This window comes from Vicugna pacos, chromosome 16 (genome assembly GCF_048564905.1).
Source record: "Vicugna pacos chromosome 16, VicPac4, whole genome shotgun sequence".
Lineage (NCBI taxonomy): Eukaryota > Metazoa > Chordata > Mammalia > Artiodactyla > Camelidae > Vicugna > Vicugna pacos.
Window position 1 is genome coordinate 52,794,941 of NC_133002.1, and position 27,197 is coordinate 52,822,137.

The following is a 27,197-nucleotide window of genomic DNA, read 5'->3' on the forward strand; positions in this document are numbered from 1 at the left end:
TAGAGGTTAGACCAGTTTTGGGGACTGCTCTGTAACTGCCTACGGCTAGTCTTTAACTGTTTTCACTTAGTACTTTTGATAGGCTTAGCCACCGCTCTGTGGCTACTGTGATATCATTCCATTCACTCATTCTTCTTTTATGAAATAACGACGTTCAGCAAACACGTCTGGGAAAAGTTTATGCGTCTCTAGTAGAGTTAAAAGATTTTGCTGAAAAAAAAGAAGATTTTGCTGAAAGGTTTTTAAGAACATTATTTATTTGAAGTGAACCCTCCTTAAGTTTTTATAACTTCAGTTGGATCCAACAGTGAATGCCCGGAAGTCAATAAAAAACGAATCCCTCTTTTTAAATAAAAAAAGCCATATATTTATTGCAAATCTAGAAGTACCAGAATGTCACTAATACAGAACAAATCAGCAATCCTGCTTTCATTTTCTTCCAAACATATAAAACCTTGATTACTGACATACTGAAATTGGCATACAGTTTTTTTTTTCATGCAGTTAACAGAATGGACATCGAGCGGATCGCTCAGAAACCAGTTATAAATATTAAGTTGTATTGAACATTCATAGTAAAAAATGTGGTAAAGTGCTGAAGTCACGGAAGTCTGCAAAACTGCCACAAGCTCCAAGTCCTTCTCTGGCAGTGACAGAGATTTGCTACATCCACCTTGTCTCTGGTGTGTCTGTTTTAGACGGACACTTTGTCATTTCCTCCCCTGCCCCCCCCCAAAGTTTTACAGATTGTCCTATTTCTATGGCTGATCAAATGCTGTACAAAATGTAGCAGGTGGTGATGAACTATATGTCACTTTCATTTCAGTGCAGAGAAATATTCAAGCTTGTGTGTACCTGTAACCAAACTAGGCTTGTTATATTTTTTTTTCCCCCTGAGTTGTCATAAATTAACAGTAAATGATGAATAAAATGGAGCAGCGGTACTGACCATCACCTGCAGAGTGAGATTCAGGACACAGGAGTCCACCTGTTATCCTCACACTTGCCCTTTTACAGAAAAATACGCACATAGAAATACTATACATGTAGTGTAACTCCAGAAAGACAATGACCAGTTAACCCGATAACTCTGGCAGCACAGAGCAATCAAGGTTTATATATGACGTAAATTGCAACCTATAACTCGTGATGGTAAAACAAATGTCTCTGCCACCCCATGTGAAATACAGAAATGCTTCAACAGTTAGACGTATTTTTTTTTAAAAAATCAGAAATGCTTTAACAATTCCATGAAATATAACTCTGATCAAAGAAGATCCTCAAGTATTCTTAGGCAATAAAACAAATCATTTTAAAAAGCTAAGGCGATTTGCTCTTGTCTCCCCCTCCCCTCCCGCCCCTTTAAATCACACACGTTGCCTTTTATCAAATTGAAGAATCATTACAACTTGGCCTTTTATGAGAGTAACTTTACAAGTTAAGACATATTCTTTGAGGCATTTAAAGGATTGCAGAAAGGAGGTAAAAATTCTGCTTATGTCTCAAATTTTCTTTCTTTTGATTACTTTAATCATCCTAGAATAACTTAATAATAAATAGTGGTTTAAATTAAAGACACTACAATCATATATTTCTGAATAATTAAAAGCAACAGGAAACACATTTTTGAATGTCATGTTGTGTATTCTGTATTGAAATACTTCTGGTAATGACTGGCCTTAAAAAGAAGTGGTAATCTTCACATTTATGAAGTTCAAGTTACATATATTTTAAAAATTTCCATTTGTTAGCCAAATGTTTGGTCTTAAGCTATACTTCACTTCCATGGAATATTTGGAAAATCAAGAGGCCCGAATCTGTGAATGGAAACCTCAGTATTTTTCAAAGGGTTTTAAACAATTTGTTCATATTTCTGAAAATGAGAAATTTTTAAAATGATGATGCAAGATTTTTTTTTTTCTTTTTTGGAATGGCTGATTTCACTTCAATGGCCTGGGCCAGGTGTCATTTTCTAATAAGATAGTAGTTTATCACATGTGAGAGCCCTTAAAACCACTTTGCCAATTCATGTCACTATTTTAAAACCAGAATGTGAACCAGAGTCCTCCTCTAGCTGTGTATTGCTACTGAATACAGCCAGGTGTATGTACGTACGGAAAGGGTGTTTGGTTGTCTTTGTTTTGGCTGAAAAAACAAGCAAAAAAGGAAAATTTAAAAGAAAGAAGAAAAGGATGTTGGTCATGGTGTTCACGGATACATTCCCTTTAAAGTGTAGTTTGCAAGCGGGTAGAGTGGTCAGCTCCTCCACCGCCCTCGGTCCCCTGGCCCCCCGCCCTCCCCAGCCAGCAGGGCGGCCCACGTGCCCTGGAAGGGCGTCATACGGGCTCCATTCTCACAGGAGCTTTATTCTCATTCTTCCCAAGGTCCATTTCCAGGAAGTCCTCGGGGATGTCGGGTAAAGTTTTCCCCCAACGGCTCTCGGCCCTCCTTTCCCGGGCGCGAGGCCGCCGGCACAGCCCCTTCTTGCACGGCCTCACGAGCGCCAGGCACACGGCGGCCACGAGCATGCCGGCGGCGCAGGAGTAGAAGGCTCTGCTGTAGATCTCGCTCTGGTCCACCAGCAGACCTGGGAGGGAGCGCCAGCATCAGTTAGCGACACGGCCACCAACCCTCTCTCCCCCCAGGCTCCCCGCAAACTCAGCAGCTTCTTGAGTTCTTTGCCTTCCTAGCTTTATCTTATTTTTTAAAGAAATAAAAGGGTGTGGAAGGTAGGAGTCTTGTCCCGACGGGAGAGAAAGCATAGACACACATACAGCACACTTAGCACCTGAGAAAACTCTGTCCGGGGTCTAATCGGTCCGGGGTCTAATCGGTCCGAGTCGAGAATCTACAAGGTGGGGATGGTTAGACGCGTGCTTCTTTGAAAAGGTGACGTCGTAAGAGAGGAAAGAGTTAAGAGATACCTCGGGTATCTTTTAACATGCGGTGAAGCTTCTAATCACAGTAACCTTAAGGTCCCATTTCAGGTCTAAGGCATACCGCACACCCATGTCCTTCCTATGAGGAGACATTCTGTAGTGGTCAGTGAAGTCTCTGCAAAGTGTCGCTCTGTGTTCCAGTCCCTAAAACCCCTCTGGAGATGGGAAGATGGTTGACAGAAGCCCTTTAGTGTGTTATTCCAAAAGTCAGAGGGTAACGAAGTCATAAATCCATGGACACCTCGCCAGCATTTTATAGGGCGAAGTGGTAGGAAAAGAAAGCCTGGCCTCTTGGCTTGCAGACACAGGTTCTAATCCCAACCTGCTCACTGATTTACTGTAGGATTATCGGCTCATTCTCTGGCCTTCAGTTGCCTCATATTGAAGTCAAGAGAGTTGGCTCAGGTAATATCTATCCTGACACCTCTCAAGTTCTCTCTGCAAGTATAAAAATCAATTGATTTTTTTTTTTTGGAGGGTGAGACCCCCAACAGGGATGATAGCACAACTGACTAAGGGACTGTACACAAGGGTTTTACTTGGGGTACTTAAATTACCTGCAAGGGGTGGTCCGGCCAGTCCCGCTATACTCTGGAAGAAGACGTAGACTCCAGCCGCTGAGGACATCTTCTCGATCCCTACCACGTCGTCCTCGGCGAGCAGCGGAATGTGGGTCCCTGCGACCGTCCCGACCATAATCCCGAAGAATATGCTGCAGGACATCAGACCCCAGAACTCCGTCGCAAAAGTAAAGGCAAACAGAGACACAGTCAGCAAGACGACGCAGATGAGCTCGATGTAGATCTTACGGATGGGCTCTCTGTTCAGGACCAGACCCGCGCCAATCCTTCCAAACACTTCCGCGATCGCCATGGTGGATAATAAAAAAGCAGAGCGGTCCTGGTCAATGCCCAGACTGATGCCCAAGGGGATGATGTACAGAGAAGGTGCAAAGAATCCCAGGGTCACAAAGAGACCGAAGAACGCATAACAGATAAAACTCTTCTCCTTCAAGATGGAGAAGTCCAGCAGCGGGGCCTTGGGGTCGCTCTGCTTGGAGCCGGGTTTGCCCAGGATCTGCTGTAGGTCGGCCTTGGACTCCGGGTCCGTGTTTGTGTTACTAGGCACGTTTTTAGGTGAGGTAGTTAGTTCTACTCCTGAGTCAATGGAGTCTATGGAGGTGCGTGTTTTCTCGTTCTCGAGCATATACTGCGCTTCTCTCCGGCTGTCGTGGCTGGTGGCTTTCGGCGTCCCCGGCCCTCTGATCACGAGGGGTCTCAGCAGCGCTCCGCAGACGACAATGTTCAGCTGCAGGAGGCCCACGAACAGGAGACTGTATCTCCAGCCGATGCTCTCCTTCAGCGCCATGATGGCTTGGATAGGCGGGAGCGAGGGGGAAACAAAACCGGAGGTCAGGAATGGACACGAGACCCGGGAGAAAAGAGCAAGAAAGAATGGACCCAGATTTGGAAATGATTCAACACAGACGACTCAGCCGTGTGCATGCAGTCAGCAGGCACTCGGCTTCGTTCCGGGTTTGGGGGCTTTTATGAGTCAAGGAGGAGGAAGGCGTATAAAGAGGAACAGAGATGCAATAAAAGTTCTCAGCCCGGCGCTCCAGGAGAGCTTTGGAGGGGCCTCTAGCCAGTTAGAGGCACAAGAAAAATTTCAAACCGACAGAAAAGGGGAAATTACCCCTCTAAGTCTGCCAGCCCTTCACCTAAATTCAACAATTAACATTCTTCTCTGTCTGCCTGTCTGTATTTGTACACATACATTAATTTTTCTGAAACTATCTGAAAAGCTTCAGATGTTATGACATGTCACCCCCCAAATACTACAACACATATCTCCTTTGAACAAACCCACTGCAGTTCACCAACACATTCGCCCAGCAACGGCGGAGAAGCGGGGGAGGAGGAGGTGAATCTTAAGTCTCCAAGGTTATCTGTCTGCTAGTTGTTAGTGAAATTCACATGTTCACATTAAGATAGGGAACTAAACCAGGGATAAAAATCTCACTGTGAGAGTGTCTACACATGGTGAATGAAAGTGATTTTATTGGCACAACTTAAATCCATACTGAAGATGGCTCTTTTGACCAAGGAGAGAAATAGAATAGCATGAACAATCCGAAATCAACAGATCATCTCTTTGGGAATGGATGTTTTGAGCCATACCACTGAAACTGTGCCATGTATCTTCCTATTATGTAACCTTGGACCAGTATTAAAATGTTCGAATTCCTAAAACGGGGGTTAAGGAGGACAGACCTAAAAACGTGCTGGAGAAGAGAAGACCGTTGGCCTCTCCTTCTGCACGTGGCTGACTCCGCCTACGAGCTTGGCAATAACTAGCAGTCGGCAAAGGTCAGGGTGTGGAGGAGCCAGTCTGCTCCTCCCCGTGAACACGTGGACTGGGGTGGTCTACCTACCTGGTGCAAAAGCAAACATAGCGAAACATTCTCCCGTAGAAGCAACGGCCGTGACCACGGAGCGTCTTTTGTCAAAGTACTGTGACAGGATGGTGACAGTGGGGAGAAAACTGAAGCAATATCCCAGACCTGTGATGGAAAGTCCAAAACAGCAGTCAGAACCACGTGCTCATGGATGGCGGAAGGAGGCGTTCAGAGATCTGGGATCTGTGTGTTTATTTTTAAAACGGTGAGTTCTGGGAGCTCAGTCATTCGTTCTGGAAAACAGTGCTGTCGCAAGGAAAAACAGGTTTCCTCAGAGATCTGGAGAAACTGCAACAGCTCTTTTGGGGAAGCGAAGAATTTAAAAAAAAAACAACTTTTTTTCCCCCTACTGTTCTGCAATTTTTACCCCAAATTTATATAATTTGCAATGATCAGACTATAATTTGATACATATTATAAAATGTAGTTTTATAATAGTTTTTATAAGACTTCTATTTGGAAATAAGTGAGCTTTGATATGTGCAGAATATATGAAAAAATTTTAAGTGTATAAATCTTAACTAAATACAGATGTGTATATATACACATACACATAATAATAGATAATCTGAGAGTAATGTAGGGACTCCTTTTAAAGGGAAAAAAGTTTTCTCAGACCCCTAAGACTAAGTCAAGAGTACAGCACCCTCCCCTCCAGGTCAGGATCCTCACACCCCAACTTGGGAAATCTTGGCTAAGGAAATCCAAATCTTCCTTTGTGAAAATGATATCTTTTGCCTGCAAACCATTGCAAAAGAGTTCTTGTTCTCATCGGTAAAGACTTGAAAAAAAAAAGTCAGACAAAAAAATCTTGGGCATTGAGAAGCGGTTCCCCTACCGCCGGAGTCCATGCAACCCAGGTCAAGACCATGGATCTGGGAAGCTATTAATGGTAAAGAAAGAAGAGAAAGCCAGAAAGAAGTACACTTTTGCATCTCTTCTTCCTCTTCCTTGTTCTTCAAACTAAGCATCTGGAGAAACTGTAAGCCCAGAGGGAACACTTACCAGAGATGATGCCGATGGTGATGTACATCTGGTAAACCGCCTGCGAGAAGGCTGCTATCACCATCCCTGTGCTGACCAGCAGCCCTCCCGCCATCACCACCAGACGGTGTCCAAAACGGGAGCTCAGGACAGTGGAGAGGGGAGCTGTGTTAAGAGAGCAGAACGTGGTATTTTAACTCCTGGAGGCGTGCGCATTTACTTTCATTAGATCCCATCCTTTAAGCCTTGACCATGGAGGCACGATGTAAGATATATAACACATTCTGTGCAACGGTTCCTGAAAGTCAGTTCAGCTCTTACTGTAGTATTTGCTCAAGCCGGACATATATTTGGTGGTGGTGGGGGGCTCCTTAAAAAGAAAGCCAAAGTAATGGATAAAACTTACATCTGTATTGTCAGATGAAAGATTTAGACTCTCCATGAGCACCTATACAATTAGACATGCATTACATTTATGCTATTCTGTAATAAAAATGGGCTTTCCTAGGAGCATGAGTCTTTTTCTTTCTTTCTTTCTTTTTTCTATACTCACTGCTTTGGATTCTTTTTAAAAAGGCTCCATTTAGGGTCAAATTCTAGCTTAGTTCCATTTGACTTTTCTGCAAATGATATAAGAGTATGGTGAATTCCATCATGCATACCAGAGGGAGGACAGAGAATTCAGAGTGGCTGATGAATTACAATTGGCGTAGCTTCCATGCACGACATCCCCTCGGACATTTAAATCTGGAAAATTAGTTTCCTAGTTATATGTTACTCAGGCTACCGCTGATACTGACTTGAGTCCAATGAGATAAGGAGCCATCAAGAGTTGCGGGGGGGAAGGAAAAACAAGACAGTGCATGCTGGATAGAAAGAGCAAAGAAAAAAAGGACTAAATTTTGTTGGGGGTTGGTCCATACATAGCTCTTATGTTAGCTGAACACTAACATGCTAATATCATGCATATAATGACACCATCAGCAGCATTGTTTTTAGGCAGTGTGTTGCCTTAAAGCGTTACCTACCAGAATAATAGCATTTAGAAGAACTATCCTCTGGATAATCTGATATTGTATTAACTGGAAATTTCTTGTGGACTGTATTATCTTTGGTTAGAAAAGTTCAAGCTTTGGGATTTTCTTTTTATTGAGATTACCAGATGTAAAATCTTGGTTCTAATTCGTATCTTTCCGAGAAAGTAAACATCCCGTGATTTAAAAAATTAAGTATCTGAATGCTTAAACTGGAGCTCGGAGTTCTGCAGTGAAACTTGTAGGAGATGGTATCAGGACTCCTGAGAGAAATTCTGACTTTTCTCAAAAGCAGAGAACAGTGGAGCTGCCTCTTTAAGATAGTCTACAGCAGGAAACGAGCTACACTGAAAGACGGGCTTAGAAAACGTCAGCGACAGTCGTCCCATGACAGGGTATTAGGGTAAAGTTAGGGAAATCTGAGGTGAGTTCAACGTCCTTGCTTTCTCAGAAAACCCTACGGTGGCCCCTGACAGATGGGCGGACTGTCATGAAGACCACTCAGACATGTGGAATTAGGTCTGGATATGGGGCCAAGTGAAAATCAGTTTGTTAAGAATTCTACTACACCCCTATTTTATTGGATGCTGTTGGCTTTGGGAGCACGGTACACCTATTAGCCAGGGAAGTCCTTTAGGGACACAGGTGTTTGGAATTTGGAACGTCCCCCCCGGACAACGTTTATAATTTTCCATGATACCCTTTTACACCTTCCATCTTTCTTCCTCATGTAGCCACATCTTCATGTTTCCAAACTGTTTCCTGAGCGTGTTTTTATGAGCCCAGGGAGGGCCCAGGAGGCAAAGTACGTTTGATGGTGCTTCTTTAGGAAATGACTACATTCCCACCGAACTGGGGTCTACTGCTGTCTTCAAAATAACCTACGGTAACTGCACCTGAGGGGCCGTTTCTCCAAAATTACCTACGGGATCCTAAGAGAGTGCATACGGTAGGCGTTTAACACGTGTGTTAACCCGAAGGCAGTCACATCTGACAAATAGGCTTTTTTCTCTGGTACCGCTTATCTCTTGCCATCCCCAACCCCTGAAAACCAGATTACTTAATCGAGGCTGGAAAGGGCCAACAGGTCATCTAAGGAGAAACATCACGGCACAGTGAGCGCCGTTGCACAATAAGACGCACCGAACGTTACACAATAAGGCAGACTGAACGAGGCACGTGCTTACAGAGCGTTCGAACTGAAAGATGTACTAACCTGTAAATGTTAAGACAAACACACAAATTGATATTATCCACGAGATCCTGCTGTTAGATTCATCGAAACTGTCCATTAAGTCATTAAAGAAGACACCGAACGACTTGATGATGCCATAGGTGAAGACTTCAACGAAGAAGAAAGAAACAGCGACCACCCAGCCCCATCCTCCATCAGGCACTTGAGTATAAACATTGGCTCTGGAACAAAGCTGTGATTTCTTTTGGGTCATTCTTAATCTGAAAGAAAAAAAAAGTTGAAGAAAAAAGTTCAGACCAGCAACGGCACGAGGCTGGATGAGTCTAACACTCTTCAGTACATGTAACAGGTAAGCACAACTTACCGCACTTCTTAGGTTGATGAATATTTGAATCATGAGCAGTTATTATAAAGTCTTTGAATAATAACAGTATCTATCCATCTATCCACCCATCTATCTCTTGTATGTGGAGCACCCAAAGATTTTGGGAAGTTGGGCTTCCAAGCTGTGGCAGTTAAATGGGAAAAACTAACTAAGCCAACATAAGGAATCCGAGCAGAATATTTAGAGACACACTGAAGGACAAAGAGTGACCACAAGACCAAGTATCGATGCTGACCTTGAACCTGAAGACAAGTCAGGTGAAGGAAGACTGAACTGGCCATAAGGACTGAGGAAAAGAGAGGCTAAGACGACACTGATAGTACGTCTAGCACTTTCCACGGGACACATGCTTGGACATCCTGTGCATCTCTACCTGGTGCCACTGGCCATCCCAACCATCCAGCCACCTCTCCTCCATCCCGCTTCCTACTCAGCAACATTCTGATGAGCTAGGGTCCCATGTGGATGTACCTACATGGACAGAACGTGACCATAAATCAAAATGTGGGACTTCTGTCTTCTGGGAGTTGGTCTGGGGTGAGTGAGCTCCTCCAAGTTGGTCACGACGTGGTGTATGAGAAACTGAATTTCTACACACTAGACAAGTACTCTGGAATATAGTGACCGAATCAGGCCACCAGTGTGCAGGGTCTGGACAGCCAGTGAACTTAACTGGGTTACCCCTGCTTCCCTGCTCAAATGGCAACAAACATCAAAACAAGCAGACCTGTGGCGCCACACGACTCAGACACTAGATTTAACACTGGAGGGAGGGCCGTTTAAGCTAAGTCTTCTGTGATGGGCTCTAGCCCCCTAAACACTGACATTTTCAAAACCTTGGCAACTACGTATACTTTGAAACAGTCATGGGTGTTTTTAGCCCAACTAAAAATTAATCTCTCTCATAATAAATGAGCCCATGGTCTGAGAGCTCGTAATGGCAACCCACCTTGAGTTTAAGAATTCTCTACAGTGACACAGTGATCCAGGTGAATTTCCAGGATGCGTGTGTACCCTTTCCCTAGCTGTGAGGTGTGTTCACAGACTGAGGCAGGTTTTATTGATAACGGAGGGTGACTGAAAAAAGCATAAAACTTCATCTTCCCCAGCAGTCTTGCCAATTTCTGATAAGAGGACCAAATATTCTGAATTTGCTCTAAGAATCTTAAGAAGTAGCAAATCTGGCCTAGTTTCATATTGTTCATCCTACGGACAGCACCATCCCTATAGCAGCCTAGCGCTTGGGAAGGACCGTCTACTTACTTTTCGCTCTATTACGGTTAGATATTTGGTTGCATAAAATAGGGCAGGAGATGCTTTAAGAAGCTTATGCTCTCTGCAGCAAAGGCCTTTGCATTTTGATGCATGTCAACGTGTCATCCCCAAGAGCAGGGGCAAAGGCGGGAAGGGCCGTTAAGTAGCTCAGGATGTCAGCTAAGCAACCATGGGACAGTCTGTCCTTAGTGTTCCCAGCAGGAAAGCAACTGATTTAGGATGGGAACCTGGAGCCTTCCAGCAACGGAGGTTTTCACAAGATCCCTCCTTTGTTAGACTTTCAAAATGCACCCCCAAGGTGAGGCAGCTGGGGTAGAGGAGTGACAACAGTACTGGCTTAAGATGGAGAAGACCAGGGAAAAAAAAAAGGTATTTGCCAGTGTTGGCCTCAGCATTGTACTCATCCCTCGGGAGGCGGAGTAGGAGGGAAGGAGGGGGAAGAGGAATTGGTGAGCCCACCGCTCAGGTCCTCAGCCTTCATCCTCCCATCTCATACCCCGACCAGGCCATTCCTTTGAGCCCAAGATTTCGTTACTGGTCTCTTAACAGGCTCCACGTGTCCAGCACAATTAATCTTTTTGAAATGCTGCATCGCCATGACATGCTTCTCCTCACATTTTCTCCGTGGCTGTCCTCTTTCTGAAGGATAACATCCACGGATCATGAGACACACCGCCCACCCCACCCCCCGGGTGTCTGTAGCCTTATTTCTTCCTGTTCAATGACTCGACTCCCCTGTCATGACCAAAAGGGACTCCTCCCTGCCTCCTGGTCTCTCACCATCCTGCCTGTGGCCAGGCCCTTTTCCCAGGCTGGAGGGAGGCCCCCTTCCAGCTGGCACTTGTAAGACCTGCCCCATCAAATCCTCCTACTTCCATAATGCTTCCTCTGATCGACTCAACCTAAGGGGCTCTCTTTGTGTGACAAGTATTATTTGAACAATGGGGGGTATTACTGACTTGTATGCATTTATCTTAGTTGCTCAATTAAATTGTAAGCTCATAGAAAACAAAATCTGGGGTCTCTATCTCTTTGTATCCCTTTGCCCCTAAGTACCTTGCATGTGGCTTTTATTTATTTTTTTCAACAAAGTACCTACCAGGTGCCAGGGCCTTTGCCAGGCACCGGGGGACATGACTGAAAATACAGAGAGATGGCCTCTGCCTCCAGGAACTTAACCGTTTGTTGATGACAAGGATCAGGAACCTTAAGACTGAAATCTATCACATTTTAAAACCATTCAGCCATGTCCTTCTGGAGTTCAGCACATTTCTGACAAGCAGTCAAGACTGAGTGGCTACTAAGTCCAAGGTTTTTTTTTTTTTCAAATAGGACTTTTTTTTTTTTAACCACTGCATTCTCTAAAAAAATTTTTTTCTTTATTTAAATGGAGGTACTGGGGATTGAACCCAGGACCCTGTGCATGCTAAGCACGTGCTCTACCTCTGAGCTATACCCACCACCCTGGGCACCTGTAAGATCTTAAGTTTTAATACAGGGCTCAGGACCAACTTGAATAAAAACATACTGGGCTAAAATGTGATACAGGCCCCCTAGAGACAAGCTGAATCTCTCTCTAGCCTAAAATCACTGCAGGAGCAAGACACAGAATCTTTTTGTCGGGTTGCATTGAGATCAGCAAGAGCAGACTGCAGTTTTTCTCTGAAGATGAGATTCCTACCCATCGCAAGGCTCTGGGTCAGGCCAGAGCTTCAGCTCTGGTGACAGGCGCCCAGGTCACTCTCTTTCTTTGCCTGCTGCTGTCAGTGGTTTGAATGTGCAGGATAGGTGGCATTGGGAGGAACCCGCAGCCCCGGGATGGAGTTAGAATCACAGAATGTTAAAACTGAAAGGAAACTGGGAGCCCATCTTTGGTCCATCTCCTCTTTGTAAAATCCCACTCACAAACTGAGCCCCAGAGATGGGAAGGGACTGGACCAACATGGTCCAGAATCAAATCTCCTGCCTCCCAGGGCCCTGCTGTATTAGGACACAGAACAACATTTAGAAGTCCAGGGAAGGGGGTGTTTTATATAGAGATTTCGAGGAATCAATTTCTTTCAGAGATAAAAGCTCTCCTGGCCTTCGTGTGTAGAAATCTGTGAGAACTCTTTCACTACTTAACTGTGTGACCTGGAGAAAGTCACTGCACCTCTCTGGGCCTGAATGCCTCAAATGAAGAGGTTGGACTTGGGAATCCTTAAAGCTCCCATCCACCCAGCTTTGGCAGCTGACACCTGAGTTCTCAATCACCTGATTCCCCAGGCCAAACCTGGTGGCCCGAGGAGACCTGGGAGCTAGAAGGAAAGTGCAGATGTCAGCTGGTTCTTGCAAACGTGGGTGTAAAGGACTCGGACGTTGGTTAGATCTGATCTCAGCTGGTTGGAAGATGGTGGACTTTTGATTGCTCTACTTTTGTTTACTTTCTGAGCTCCTCTGGAGTGTTCAATTCTTTTTTATTTTTTTAACTTTGCTTTACATCTGTTCTACTCTCCAGGAGCTAGATCCAAATATAACTTTCACCTGCATTCTTAGGATTTTGGAGGACAGCTTTTTTTGGTTGTTATTGCTGGGAACATCATAAAGGAAAGATGACACCCCAGCACCCACTCTTACTCCAAAGTTTATGCCTTCATCCTCCTAAAGCATCTTATGCCCTAGTATCTACATAGCTCTGAAGACCACCATATAGAATGATAATAGAATAACCTGGTTTTCAAAACATACTGTTTGATAACATCTGAATTTGGCACGCAGGGCCACCTACGGGGCAGTAAGCTGCTCTTTCCAGACCCCGTGCTTGGCAGTGTGCTTGGCACATGATATATGCTCAATAAAACTTCACTTGAACAAAGTATGCGTCTTGGGGCGCTCCTGATGCAATGCGCCACTCTATCCTTGTAAAACCCAGTCACCAAGTGAGGAAGTCCCTGCTTGCAGAATAAATCCTTCCCTGGCCTCTCCTTTCCTTTCTGCCTGTTCACCCAGCAGACCAACTGGCTTAGCAAAGGGTCAGCGTCTACAAAGCAGGAAACAAAGGCCTGCTGCTTAGAGGGCTCTGTAAACTCGAGGACATGGAAATGTCTGTTTTGGCTTTATGGGCATGTGAATTTATCTGATGGGAAGGGATATTAGTTTACTGTGTGGGGAGATAGTGGGTGAGGTAAGCTGAGCGACCCTGCGGCCTTGGGAGAATCACTCTGCTCCCTTTCAGTGTCATCAAGAAGTGAACAGGGGAACTGAACTAGACTGGGATGATCTCAGATCTCTTTCTGCCCTAAAAATCTACATTTCTCTGATAGCCTTTGACCCTGACTTGCTCTAAGTTACCCTTTCATCTTTCTCAGTTCGTGTTGGGAGTCCTCTGACACCAGGCCCATGGGTTTGTCTTCTTGAGGCCCTTCTGCGTTATTTGTTGAATTTCTCTTTACCATGAACTGGCTGCACAATCTTGGGGAAATCACTTAATTCCTAAATTTCATCCTCGGTAAAAGCAGGGGTGAGACAGACTGCTGTGGAGGGTAAAATGCCATGATTCTGAATGAGGGTTCCCGGCAGCCATCTCTCCTTCACCCTTCTTCCAAAGCAAGTATAACAACAAAATTCACAGGCACTTTGGAGTATTTCCTATAAGCATTTGGTCAGCTAATCTTAAATAAATGAGTATCCTGCCAAAACTGAGAAATCTGTTATATCTGGGAATTTCACTGCAGTTGGATTTGTTGAGAAAAAGCTTTGCTCTAGAGGCATGAAGAATGCAAAATATTGGACTATTATAGACCATCAGAGTGTTAGTCCAGGGTCAGTTCAGAGCAAAGTTCAAAATGCAGGCTTTGGATGGAAGTGGTGATGGCTGCTGGTGCAGCCAGCGTTGAGCAAATCCTCAGCTAACGCACTGCCAATCTCCATTCTTCTTAAAGGCGTAGCCTGGAGAACAGCTTTCGACAAGTTGTTTCCAGCCCTAGTTGTCAAAACCAGTCTGTATTTAGGTAAAGTTCATTTCGATTCTCTTATTAAGAAAAAAAAATCCGAATCCTAACCTGGACAGCCACCTCAGCAGCTGTGAATCACTGGATAGAACCGATTCATCCATTTTACAAGATGATGGTGTTGAAACCTGAGCCCCTAATTTAAGTGTCCTCCTCAGGAGTTCCACTGAGGAAAGTCCTTTTTGGGAAACCACAGAAGGAAAACTCAGGGTTAGTGGTACTCATTAAGATAGAAGGAGCTTTTCCACTTGGCTGCATTGTTTATTTACATACTGTAACTCTCTATCTTGGACGCGTTTCCCTTAATTATGAAAAGAGGTATTTCTATACCCACCAGGCAGGATGTATTGTTGACCCCAAAAATGCCACGTACTGGTGCTTGGCACATGGGAGATGTATCACTTAGAGCCACTTAGAGATTTCTGCATAGTACTTGGTTATTTTGTTGTTGTTTCTGTTGTTGAAAACAAGACCCTCCACTTACTATGATTTGCAAAACAGTAAGGGTACTGAGAAATCTCATTCCCAGGGAGGAAACCATCTCCTTCGAGAAAGCGCTGGCACGGAGTGTCTAGAACTGTGCAAACAAAACCAGCTTCCAGGTTGACAAGTTGTAATTGCTCTTCCCCAGTTAACTCCAGGGAGCTTTTTCTAAGACTAATGCCCCCCGTATTTGGTGACATTTTCGTGTCACCGATGAAACTTCTATCACCTGTCTGTCTGCTGCGGTAGCATGGGTGTTTAGGTTTTTAGAAAGAAAGAATGGAATAAAGAAAGAAAGAAAGAAAGAGGACGAACAGAAGGAAATAACCCATTTCCTCTGCAAAACCATCCTCCCTCGCTAGAGAACCGCTCAGCTACACGGGCGCTTTCCTGTGGTTGGCAGCCCCGGGAACCTTGGAAGTTGAACGGGACCAGCCTTCAGCCGCTGACAGCTCTGACGGTCAAGGTGGACGATCTGCTCTCAGCAGGGAAATCCCTGACTTCCCTGGGAGAAGGGGGGTGTCACGCTGGCCACCCCCGGTGTGTGTGTGTCGGGTGAGGGGCGACCGAGAACCCCACTTTCCCTCGCACTGCCTCCGTGGCCGCCCTGCGTGCGCGCGCGAGCCTGGGGAAGGTACCTCTGACATTTCGCTCTTGTGACGCGCAGGCAACTTCATGCGGAAAATCCATGCTGGGGGCTGAGCACGGCGCCCCCACTCGCCCGACGGCCCGCAGCCCCTAACCCGGGGCCGGGGGCACTAAAAAGGCCAAATCTGCCTTTTGGGTATTTTCCGGACCCCAACTGTACCGGAGCCACCGACATGCAACTCTCGGCTGCCCACACTGGCGAGAGCGCGTCATCCCGGTGGCCCTGAGCATTCCCAACTGTCAAAGAGATTTTTTCGGAATAACCTCTCCAAAATGTTAAGCTGTTAAGTGGTTTCCTCTTCCTCCCTCCAACCTTCCCACCACCCTCCAAAAACTCCCAACACAGATTAAAAAAAAAAACCCCACACCCCACCATTAAACTTTTAAACATGTAAAATAATAAAACCAACTCACCAAGTTAGAAGGGAAGAGAATAAACCCCAAAAGGCTCCCAATAAGGCGGAGGCTTGGCCTCCCCCTCCTTATAAGCCGCTCGGTAACATGAGAAAGGATTAACCCCTTAGGGCGTGGGCCTGAGCCTATGGCAAGTTGGCTCCGGCGGGTGAGCACCGGGCGCCCGGCCCACCGGGCCCCGGCCCCGGCCCCCACCCGCTCCCACGCCTTGGGCACCCGGGCCGCGCCCGCCCCCGCCCCCCGCCCCGGCCGCCTGCGCCCGGGCCGTGCGTGCTGCTGCCCGCGCCCCGGCCCCGCGTTGCTTCCTATCTCTTATCCTATACCGGCTGCAGCCGGTCTCCGCCGGCCTCGGGGGCGCGCCGCCGCCGACCATGTGCTGCGAGCGCGGAGCGCCGCCAAGGAGGGGGGCCGGCCTGGCGCGCGCGCGCCGGCCCACGTGGACGGGGCCGTGTCGGGAGCGCGCCCGCCCAGGGCCGGGGCTGGGGGTCACGGAAGGTAACGGCGTCACTGTCCCCGATCCGCCGCGGGGTCCCGCGGGGCCACCTCCGCCCTTGTCGCCGGGGTCCCAGGCATGCGGCCCCCAGGCGTCTCCAGCCGGGCGCGGCTCTGCGCGCCTGGCCAGACCAGACCCCGGCGCTCCGCTGCACTGTAAGCCGGGAGCGCCGGCACCCACTCTGCGGGCACCTCCGGCCGGGAGCGCTCGGGGCTCCGGGGCCTCCTCCCTTCCCGCAGCCCCCCAAGCGACCCTCCCAGCCCCGCCCGCGCCCGGAGGGTTTGGGCTCCCGGCTGCGGCAGCTCTGCGCCCGCCCCGGGCAGAACAGGTTCCTTCCAGTTTGGGTGTGAGCTGCGCGCGCGGCTCCGCGGACCCCTAGTTCCTCCTCCTGCGCCCACTTCCCCCGATTTCGTCAACTCGCGCACCCCCACGGTTCCCCTTGGCTGGGGGTGGAGTGCCGCAGTGGGCCCCAGGGAGCTGGCGGCCCGGCTGCCACGGGGACTTTGCTTTCCCCCCTCTGCTGCTGCAGCAGCAGCAGGAGCAGCAGCAACAGCATCGCGTTGTGCGAAAGGGATGTGTTTGAGCAGCCGGGCTGAGTCAGCATCCCCGGCCCGGGGCGCGCGCGCATCCTCCCCGCCTGGCGGGAGGCGACGTCCATACAGGTGCATGGATGCCTAACTCGCAGGGAGCGCAGGTAGGGGAGGGACCCTGATGCTGTGGGGGTACAATGCCCCTCATACCGAGGTCCTCGACCCCAAGATTATGGTAAACTCAGCAGATGATGTGCGGGAAACCTCACTTACGAGCTCGGGACAAAGCAGTGTGTTAGGTCCCAGGCATTTCGGAGCCTGCGGGGCGCAGAGTTGGCTTCCTGGTCTCCACCTCACATCCCCAGGGCCTATCTGAGACCTGCTCGGAAGCAGAGGCCTCATTCTCCACATTCCTCTGCGGACTTTGGCACTGGCGGCTCCCTTCGTTGGGGTTTGGAGAGTGTGTTTCTCATGTCAGAAACTCGAGCGAGCCTGGTTTGGGAGTGCTGTACGGAGGGTTGCCACCGGGAGGAATCGGCGATTTGAATTTTAATTAAAAAAAATCCCTTTGCAGTCGCTCCTGATTTCTCTTACAATTTTGGAATAGGGTCTACCGACTGGGTTAAATGCCATCCTGTGCCGTTAACAAGCTCTGGCGTGGGTTAGGTGGGGGGCAGGTATGTTGGCTCGAAGTGCCTTGTTGACACCAGCACTATACAGCGGGGACCACTGATGAGCTTTGCAACCTCGCTGGAGTAACCTAATTTCTTGGAGCGTCAACTTCCAAATCTATAAAAGGGGGACAATCGTGGTATTCCCAGAAACGAAGGGTTTAATTTATGATGCCAGTGAAGCACGGATCAACAGTGACTGGCATATGGTAAGACCTCACTAGCCAGTAGCTCTTAACATCACTGCCGTTCATGGTTGATCAAGTCTGGTAGCTGACTCCAGCCCGCACCTGCACGCGATCCTTTTCGAGCTGTTCTTCGAAGAATTCGCACGTAGGATGAAAACACTTAATGCTAACATAGGAGGGACTGTAAATGTAATCTTTGATATTTAGGATTTTATCCTGCGTTAGGACCTGTCACTGCACTTGGATGGAAATGCCATATTTAAAATGACACAGCACATACTGTACTGTGTCCTGCTTAGGAACTTAGGAGTGTAGCCCATTATTTATAGCTGAGGGATTCTAAGCCAGTCACAGAAGATCTTGGTGCTTCAGCTGCTTGGTTTTAAAAATTAGACAAATAATGCAAAAAGCCCTAGGGGTGAATGAATGATTGGGGAAGTGACATCTGAGTATTTGACCAAGTGATATGACTGGCTGCTGGGGGGCATAACTAATAATAATAATAATAATAATAATAATAATAATAATAATAATAAATCTGTTTCTATTAATATTAATTATACCTATTATTAGTTTTTTGCACTTTTGGCTTGTTCCCAACACTATATTAGGTACCATTCATGGGATCTAATTTTAACCCCATCAGCAACCTTCTTCAGTTGATGCTCATCCCCATTTCACAGATGAGAAAAGTTTTGGCACAGAGCCCTGGTGGGATCCCCCCGAAGGTTTAGACACACTGGCTTTTTTTTTTTTTTTTGCAGCTAGAGCTCATCCAAAGATGACATTGGCTACCCGCATTGGACGACAAAGAGGTGTCTGGAAACTCAACCTCTGTCCAGTCTTGTAGCCACACACCAGTGACTTTTGCCCGCCCTGGTTAGTGGCCGGCTTCACCTTATTCCCTCAATGCTAGTGAGACCAAGCGTGAAAACCCCTGCTTTTTTCACTCCTCGAGGGAGAGCAAGGGAGGAAAGCACGACCTTACCATGCTAATCAACCCCCACTACCCTCTAAACAAAACTAACTCTGTTTAGTTCTAAATGCAAACAAAAGGACCTTTGGAGTCTGGAGTACAGAACCAGAAAAATCAGGAAATTCAGTTAAGGGTCTGGCGCCCCTCTTAGCCTCTTCTGCTGTGTCTGTCACAACCCAAGTGGCAGCAGACCCCTCTGGCCCGTGGTTTACAGAGGGCAAGGCTATAATGATGCCCTTAGAAAGTCCCCCAACATCTTCTCTGTAAATACGTTGGCTCCTGAGAGCTCTCCCCACTGCTCTCTCTTTCCTAGCCCTCTTGCTTCAAGTCATTTGCATGAGAACAGATTCCTTTGTGCAAAGTTGGCCTGTTCTCTGTCGATGTTTAGAGCCCTTCTGGTCTTCGTGTTGGGTTGCTAGGCAGATATGGCCCTGGCTTGCAAATAAGCTCCCTGCATTTACCAGCCCGTGAGAACTTCAACTTGGGGTAAGGAGATGGAAAGCAATCTTGTCTGGAGCTCAGAGAGGTGCAAGCCTGCTTTTAAAGGTTGGGTCTGCAGAGCAGCCAATGAAGAGGGGTGTATTGGAGGGGGCTTGTCCCAGAGGCCTGGATTGCTTGCCTGCCCGCCCATCCACACTCCCCCTTCCGGCCTCTGCACCACCTACCCAGGAGCTCACCTATGGGCAGGTATTCTTCGTGACCCACGCATATTTGATGAAAGCGAATTCTTGCTTTAAAACTTTAATATCAGCTTCTCCAGACAGCAGAGAATGTCACAAGCTTTTCCTTCTAACAATACCGATATTCCAGCACGAGGTGCTAGGTACATCCAGCGGCCTACAGGACGTCCCCAACTCCCACACTGGAAGAGCTGAAGGAAGGCAGGTTCCTTCAAACAGAAATGCATGCTTATGGGGAAATTTGAAGATTTGCCAAGGGGTTCTGAGGCACAGATAATTTAGGGGGAATCACTTTTCAGAACATCAGCTCTTTCCTAAAGCCAGGAGAGCCCACCGTGGTGCAGGCCTGGTGTTCCGTTTTTCCCGCACTGTGGGCCGCCTCTGGCTTAACCAGTGCCAAGATGTCACTAGGAGCGCTGGGCCAGCTGTTAGCATCTCTGGGGGGAGAATGCAAACGTCATAAGAGGGAAACCCCCTTTCTTCAAGTCAATGTCTCACCCCCCAAGCGCATCTTATTAAGGATGCATTTCCAATCAGGTTATCTTGTGCTTAATAACAATTTGTCAAAATTTATAATGTGTGTTTTTTGTTTATAAATTACAGTTATCCTGGAGGGATTTTTTTTAACACTTGGAGGAAAATGTAAAAAATTAAATTTCAATGTATACACAAAGTCTGTATTCCAGAGAAGTAGGATAAAGTAATTAACTACTTTTGAACATAAAGGTATAGTGTATTGAGATAGAATGGAAGTACAGCTTTGCAAAAAAGAGAAAAAAAATGATAGAAAATTTCCAACCTAATGAGAAATAGTCTCAAGAAATTTTTAAATCAATGACGGTGCTTTCCAAATTGTATTACATTGGATACATTTAAAAGAGTGGTTTAGTAGTTTTATTATAAAAGTCAACATTTACAGATACAATTGAAATGATATCTTTTGCAGTAATTTAAAGTTCTGATGAAACATGGAAGATAACTTAAAACTGGATGAGAGTGTTAGAGGCTGTGTTTGTTCCCCCTTACTGTTCATATATTGAAGCCCCTCCCTACCCACCCATGTGACAATATTTAGAGATGGGTCTTTGGGAGGAATTAGGGTTAGATTAAGTCTAGAGGATGGGGCTCAGATGATGGAATTAGTACACTTACAGGAAGAGGAAGTGGGGAGGGGTGTAGCTCAGTGATAAGAGTGAATGCTTGGCGAGCATGAGGACCTGGGTTCAACCCCCAGTACCTCCATTAATAAATAAGTAAGTAAATAAATAAGCCTAACTACCTCCCTGCAAATTTTTTTTTAAAAAGTTTAAAAAGCCAAGAAAAAAGAAGAGGAAGAGAGAAATTTCTCTTTCTGTCTCTCTCTCTCTCTGCGAGCACACACTGAAAAAAGGCTCTGCGAAGATGTGATGAGAAGACAGCTATACAAGCCAGGAAGAGAGTCCACACTAGAACCTGGCCGTTCTAGACTCTCAGACTTCCAGCCACCAGAACCCTGAGAAAATGAGTTTGTATTGTTTAAGTCACCGGGTCTATGGTGTTTCATTATGGCAGCTTGAGCTGACTATACAAAGGGGGTTTACTGTTTTTCCAAATTCTTAGAAAGGAGACCCAAGCAAAAAAAAAAAAAAGGCAGGCCAATGAGTATGATCCCTATGAACCCAAATATGAAAAGATGTGGTCCCTGCCTTCACAGAGAGGTTCTCTCTGAAGAGAACAAACCCGAGAGTCAGCACAGGCAGGCAGGGGCTGCACGCTGAGCGTCCCCTGTAGGATGCTGCAGATGTAGGGGGCACTGGAACATGGACTCTGAAGCCTGACTTGGAATCCCAGCTCTGCCCTCACTAGCTGTGTCATCTTGGGCACATTACTTAACCTCTCTCTATCTCAGTCTGCTCATCTGTGGAAAGGAGATGGGGATGATAATAATACACCTTTGCGCAGGGTTATTGTTGTGGGGGGCGTGCTCAGTGCTCGGGTGACCGATTAACATGGAACTGGCCCCGCATCTGAGCGCCGTGCTCGACTCACGCTGAAGCTCTGACTCCTGGCTGGGGAGGGGGCTGACGATGGTGGAGCTCAGTGAGGCTTAGGATGGATGGGAAAGATCCTGCAAGGGCTGGCAAGGTGGAGAGGGGAAGGGTGAAGAGCAGGAGAGGAAGGTGAGAGGGGAGGGAGAGCATGCTGGATTTGGGGACAGGGAGGTCGCCTCCCGACTCATGGCACCAGGGCCCTCCGGCGCTCTGGCAGCTCTGACGCCTGGTTACCGTTCTGGGAAGTATTGGTGATGTATCACTGGGTGTGTCCAATTCATGCTGCAGTCAGTTTTCCAGTGTTCCTGGCTTTCAACGCTGATACTTGTTTCGCTGATATCTCCTCCTTCTCAGCCTGACTCGTTTACTGCTCCTGTAGTTTTGGCATCCTCTCACTGCTTAAAAAAAAAGAGAGAAAATTGCCTTGAGGAGGCCTCTCCAAGTGATCTCAAGCCTGTTGCAAAAGTCCTAAAAACAGAACCAAACAAAAATCAAAATTCTTAGGACAACGTGATTTTTATCACACTACTTTCAGGAATAAATACGTATCACATTCGACTTTTATGACACAGTTGTGGGTCACGAAATCTAACTGGAATTGTCGGAAAGTGCTCAGTGTGGGACCATTGGGTTTCACCCTGATTAAACCCGGCTTTCTCTGGATAATTGCTGAAGTTGTCCCACACACCGTGTTCCTCAAGGCCCAAGGAATAAAAACCTGCTCTCCTGCTATGTTTCTTGCCTAAAGGGAGATGCTGGCTTTCCCCGTCTTGTCTAAACACGCATGGCCTGTCCTGCTGCTCCCTGGAACAATACACAGTGTTAAGCTTCTCTTTTAACCCTGTAGGAGCAGGGCATCCACATATTTCCAGATGGCTAGGCAGATGAGGCAAAGAAGCTAGAAGGATGCTCCAGGACCATGTTACAGGTAAGAGGCAAGGAGGGACCCCGCCCTGCTGTGGTCCATGGAGGGCCCTAGCCTCTGTCGCTGAGCTTAAATGCTTTGTACAGATCCAGGGTAGCACTGGAGACAGGGAGCATCTGTCCTCCCATCCTACACCCATCGCTCCTCTATCCCAGCAGCGCATCACAGGCCACGCATGCGCACTGATGAACGCTTTAGCTTTCCAGGCCAGGAAACCATACCTTAGAGGATGTGGTCCCTCCTCTCAAAGTGTTCACCCTCTAGTTCAGAAGAAAGGACATGGGTGTGATTATCACCTAAAGGAGCATTTCAACAAGGGCACTTTTGCAAGTGAGACTCTGAGAGGGAGGGGAACTTAAAAAGATCATCTGAGATTGGGGAAGTGGTGAGATGCCGCTGAGCTTTCAGGGTGGATAGAGCAGGCTCAGCCATAGTTCTTTGTGTCCGATGCACTCATTGGGGAAATAATGATTGAACGCTTTCTGGACCAGGTAACCGGATTATGCAGTGCATGAAACAGACATCCCTGCCCTTGGGGAATTTACACCCTAGAGTCGTGGCCTTTTCCGGGTGGAGCACCTAGTTCAGTGTCCTGGGCCAGTCGTTCTTTTGGATGTTTCTGATACAAAAATGTAATCCCCACTTTCAGTTATCATCAGCAAAGGGAGGTTCCCCTCACACCCACTCTACGTCTTGATCTCGTCCTGCTATGTTGTCCAAAACCAGATTTGTTGGTAGGCAGTGTACTCCAAGGACCATGCCAGCTGTCACCAGAGTCCGCCCAGGCAGAGGGTCCCAACTCAGGGTTTTTCCAAAATGGCACCGACAGCCACAGGACTGCGTGACAAGGAACTGTATGTAGTTCAGAGCTTCGAAAACGCCAATCAGGGTGACGCTTCACTTTCCCTTCGGTCTTGGGTATAACCATAGTGTTTGTATCTGCTACCTTTTCTGAATTCAGAATCCAACTGCCAAGAATGCTGACCAACAGTTATGGCGAAGACTCAGCCAACAGCTGCGGGGGGCCCGGGTTTCACCATCGACGCTCAGAGTAGTTTTGCTTAATATTAATTTTAGTAATGCCTTGGGCTCGCCTAGTGCTTTGTCAGAGGGTGCTCGTGTTTGTTTCTTTATCCTCAAGACAATTGAGAAAGGGAAGAGCAGTCACCAGCATCTCGTCACTTGCTGAGAGCAGGCACTTGTGCTGGTGAGGACATCGGTGAGAGGAGGGAGTTCGTTTCAACACTGGATTTTTGATGATACTAGCGAATTATCGTTAATTTTTAAAAGGGCCATCATTAGAACTGTAGTGACATTTTAGGAGAATTCTTACCATTTACAGAGCTCTAGAGACATGCTTGTGGGTGAAGTTACATGATTGCTGAGATTTGTTTCAACATAATCCAGTGTATGTGGAGGATGAGGGACATGGAAGGTGGAGGGGTGACAGATGAAACCAGACCAGCTCTGTGTTGGTAACTGTTAGATCTAGATGTTTCTAGGTAGCTAGGTATGTGCGAGTTTCTCAACTCCTGCATGTTGGATGACTTCCGTAATAAATATTTAATAATAATAAGTTAACACCACTTTGTAAGGGGTCCTTAAGATTTTGGCAAACAGGCATTCAGGGAGTGGTTTTCAGGTAATTGACCGTAAGCCCTTTTCGCCTGATCACACCCCTCTGGATTTTTCTTCTCAAGTGGAGGATGGAATTCTAGAGAAAGGATGTTGTTATTCAGAGGCCCACCCACTCTCTTGTGTTTTTTTGACCTGGGTTCGAGGACCCAGATAGGACTTCTGCTGGCGTACTGAGTTTTTAGATGCATGGCACAACGCCGCCTCTGCTCTCCTAAATTGGCTCCTGCCACATGGCTTCCTACTGGGATGATCCCAACGGGTGGTTCCAGCCTAAAATCGGGCAGGATGTCATCTGTCCCTGTGGATGAGTTTCCTGGCATCGCTGGGGTCCCGGAAGGGGCAGTCCCAACAGTAGGGTCTGGCTGGAGATCTTCAAGCTTAAAATGTTTTTAAAAATTATCTAAGCGGCATTGCTTTTCCAGCTTAGATGGAGGCATTCAAAGGTTTCCGTTGCTCCAGTTATAAGATAAATGGGTACTGGGGATGTGATGCACAACGTGGTGACGGTATTCAACCCTGCTGTAGGGAACACTTGCAGGTTAAGAGAGTAAATTCTCAAAGTTCTCATCACAAGGAAAAAAACATTTGTTTTTCTTTTCTCTCTCTCTCATTTTCCTGTATCAGTATGAGATGATGGATGTTTCCTAAATTGATTGTGGTCATCATTTTGCAATATATATGTGTCCAGTCATTATGCCGTACACCTTAGCTTTATACAGTGCTGCATGTCAGTTATATCTCAATAAAATGGAAAGAAAAAAATATAATAACAAAACAAAAGATTTCCTTGGCATCCTCTGTTGAGCTAAAACTGAGGCCCCCCCTCCCCCCAGATAAGACTTTAAGAAATCTCCCCGGGGGGAGGGTATAGCTCAGGGGTAGAGTGCATGCTTAGCATGCACGAGGCGTTGGGTTCAATCCCCAGTACTTCCATTAAAATAAATAAATGAACCCAATTACCTCCCCCACCAGAAAGAAAATCTTTAAAAAATTAAAAAAAGAAATCTCTCCAAGTTGGGCCAGCCCCAAACTGATACGCTGGGGTCTGGGGGCAGGGGAAGGGGCCAGGAGGATGTTTATTACACGTAGACAGTAAATAAGCATCTGACCTGGCCACCAAGGTAACTGGATTTTCCTCTGCACTTGGGCTTGGATTAGGGTGAGGCAAGATTTAAGGAGGTGCGCCCTGTCAGCACGGTCAGGGCACCTGATGTGGGGTGCCACTTCCTTAAATTTGTGCCCTGGGCACTTGGCTGGCCTCACTCCAGCTCTGTCTCTCACCTGGGCTCACCTGGACTGACACAATGGACTCCTAACCTCTCGCCTTCTCTTCTGTGCCACGCTGTGACACAATTATTTATTCCCAGCAAAGCAGCCAGAGGGATTCTGCTCCGATGTAAGTCCGAACTTGCCGCTCTTGCTCAAACCCTCCTCTGGCTTCCCTTCCCCCCCAGTAGAGGCTGCCTTACCCTGGATTCCACCTAATCCTCGCCTGCCCTCAGTCTACTGTTTCGGCAGTGGCCTCTTGGCCGCCCTTTCACGTGCCAGCCCTGTGCCCTGCAGGTTTCTCTGCCTCGCGTTCCTTCCCATAGCTGCTCAGCTTCGTGAGCCCCAGAGCCTCCTCCCTTCCCTCCTGTGGATCCTTGGAGAAAGATCACCTTCCCAGCGAGGTGGTCCCTGACCTCCCTCTTTAACTTTGCACCTGCTTGCCAGCCCCCGCCCCCGATCCCCTTCCTGCTTTGATTTCCTCCGCGACACATTGCCCTCCTTCCATGGCTTCCCCCTAAAAGCAGGTCAGTGGCATTTGGGCAGTGGATTCTGGGTTTGATTCCCTGCTGAGCGCAGCGCCCAGATGGAGACCTGTGACTAGGTCCATGTTGTTCGCTGGCAGGGTGACTGAATGCCCCGAGTCGGGGTGGCGGGGGGGGCGTGCAGGGGGATCATTTTAGACTCCACGTGGGCAGCTGGTGCCTCAGAGCCCCTCTGGCAGCCCCCATGTGACTCCTGGCCGCAGCCAGCGCACCGACTGACCGTGTTCCGACTGGCCTGGTGAATCAACATTTCTCTGCAACCAGAGCTCACACTCCCTCTGTGCCTTTGTCTTTTTTGGCCTCAGCTCATCAGAAGCTCTGCCTTTGGAAAACCAATAGAGCCCTCGGCCAGAGAGGTCTGCCCGACCTTCTTGTTGTTTCAGCTGTTTGCAAGGCGCTCTCACAGGCCACTTGGCCACAGGGGGCCCACGGGGAGCCAGGGTCAGGTGATGGGCCCCCAGCCCTGGTGTGCAAGATGCAAAGCGCATCTTCAGGTTGCCTCATCCCTTCCTCTTCTCAGCCCTTCTGGCCTACAGCCTGCCTGTGGATTGTTTCCTGGCTTGTAAATACCTTTCCCTATCAGTCAGCCGGAAATCCAAAGGGAGGCCAACTTCCACAGACCCAGCAGGGGTCGTGGAGAAGAACCCAGACCACTGCAAAGCGGGTTGGCTACCAAAGCTCGCTCCCCTGCGGCCTGAAGGGCGCTGAGACGTGGGCAAGTTTCACCCTCGTGCTCAGCGAGATCTACCCTAGTCTGTTCTGCTCGGATGGAGCAGGTAGGCCTTCCTTTCACAGTTTGTCGAGCAAGATGGTCGAGTACCTTCCAGCCCAGTGGATGGAGGGTGGAAGCTTTATTTGCCAAAGACTCCCCCTTCCTTCCTTAGCTCCCAGGAGTGCTCCTTGCCTGTGTCCACGCTCCCCTTGAAGAAAATTTGGGAAAGTAATCTCAGATCAGACACTGAGCTCAACATCTCAGCTTGGATCTTTTAAAAAACTCCCCCCAGCTTTCCTGGGATATAATTGACAAATCAAATTTGTACTATTTACCATATACGATGTGATGTTTTGAAAGACATATAAATGATAACATAATTACCACAATCAGGCTAATTAGCACATTCCTTACCCCACGTAGTTACCTTTTAAGGTGTTTGTTTGTTTGTTTGTTTTTCTTCTTCTTTTTTTTTCCCCTGTGGTGAGAACATTTAACATCTACTCTCTTAGCAACTTGCTGTATTATGAACCCTAGTCACCATGCTGTACGTTCGATCTCCAGGAGGTATTGATTCTGCAGAACTGGAACTTTGTCCTCTGACAAACATCTTTCCATTTCCCTCACTCCCCCCCACCCACCCCCTGGCAACCACCGTTCTACTCTCTGCTTCTCTGAATTCCACTTTTTTAGATTCCACATGTAAGTGACATCATGCAGTATCTGTCTTCCTGTGCCT

The 27,197-nt window shown here is 47.4% G+C and overlaps 2 protein-coding genes across 5 annotated transcripts in view; one reads left to right on the forward strand and one right to left on the reverse strand.

Annotated features, from left to right (window-relative positions):
* Positions 1 to 335: 335 nt before the first annotated feature.
* SLC16A6 (solute carrier family 16 member 6) lies at positions 336 to 15,923 on the reverse strand. Its single transcript, XM_015235219.3, has 6 exons — positions 15,805 to 15,923; positions 8,632 to 8,870; positions 6,403 to 6,546; positions 5,374 to 5,502; positions 3,497 to 4,312; positions 336 to 2,587 (listed from the first exon to the last, which is right to left on the reverse strand). The coding sequence occupies exons 2-6, from the start codon at positions 8,861 to 8,863 to the stop codon at positions 2,337 to 2,339; spliced, it is 1,572 nt and encodes a 523-aa protein (XP_015090705.1). The 5' UTR covers positions 8,864 to 8,870; positions 15,805 to 15,923; the 3' UTR covers positions 336 to 2,336.
* A 304-nt stretch (positions 15,924 to 16,227) lies between these two features.
* Positions 16,228 to 27,197, forward strand: part of ARSG (arylsulfatase G) — an 83,675-nt gene continuing 72,705 nt past the window's right edge. Inside the window, exon 1 of one of the 4 annotated variants that reach the window (XM_072939465.1) lies at positions 16,228 to 16,299. The gene's annotated coding sequence lies outside the window, so the exon portion shown is untranslated. Of the gene's footprint in view, positions 16,300 to 16,726; positions 16,992 to 22,240; positions 22,301 to 25,192; positions 25,332 to 27,197 lie in introns of those variants that run through there. The other 3 variants (XM_072939464.1, XM_072939466.1, XM_072939463.1) reach the window with 3 other exon arrangements.

Coding starts and splice junctions, on each gene's coding strand:
- SLC16A6 (XM_015235219.3), bottom strand. CDS start 8,863: ATGACCCAAAAGAAATCACAGCTTTGTTCCAGAGCCAATGTTTATACT. Junction 4,313..5,373: donor TATGTTTGCTTTTGCACCAG/GTAGGTAGACCA, acceptor CGCCTATCCAAG/CCATCATGGCGCTGAAGGAG. Junction 2,588..3,496: donor GGCCGGACCACCCCTTGCAG/GTAATTTAAGTA, acceptor GCTCCCTCCCAG/GTCTGCTGGTGGACCAGAGC.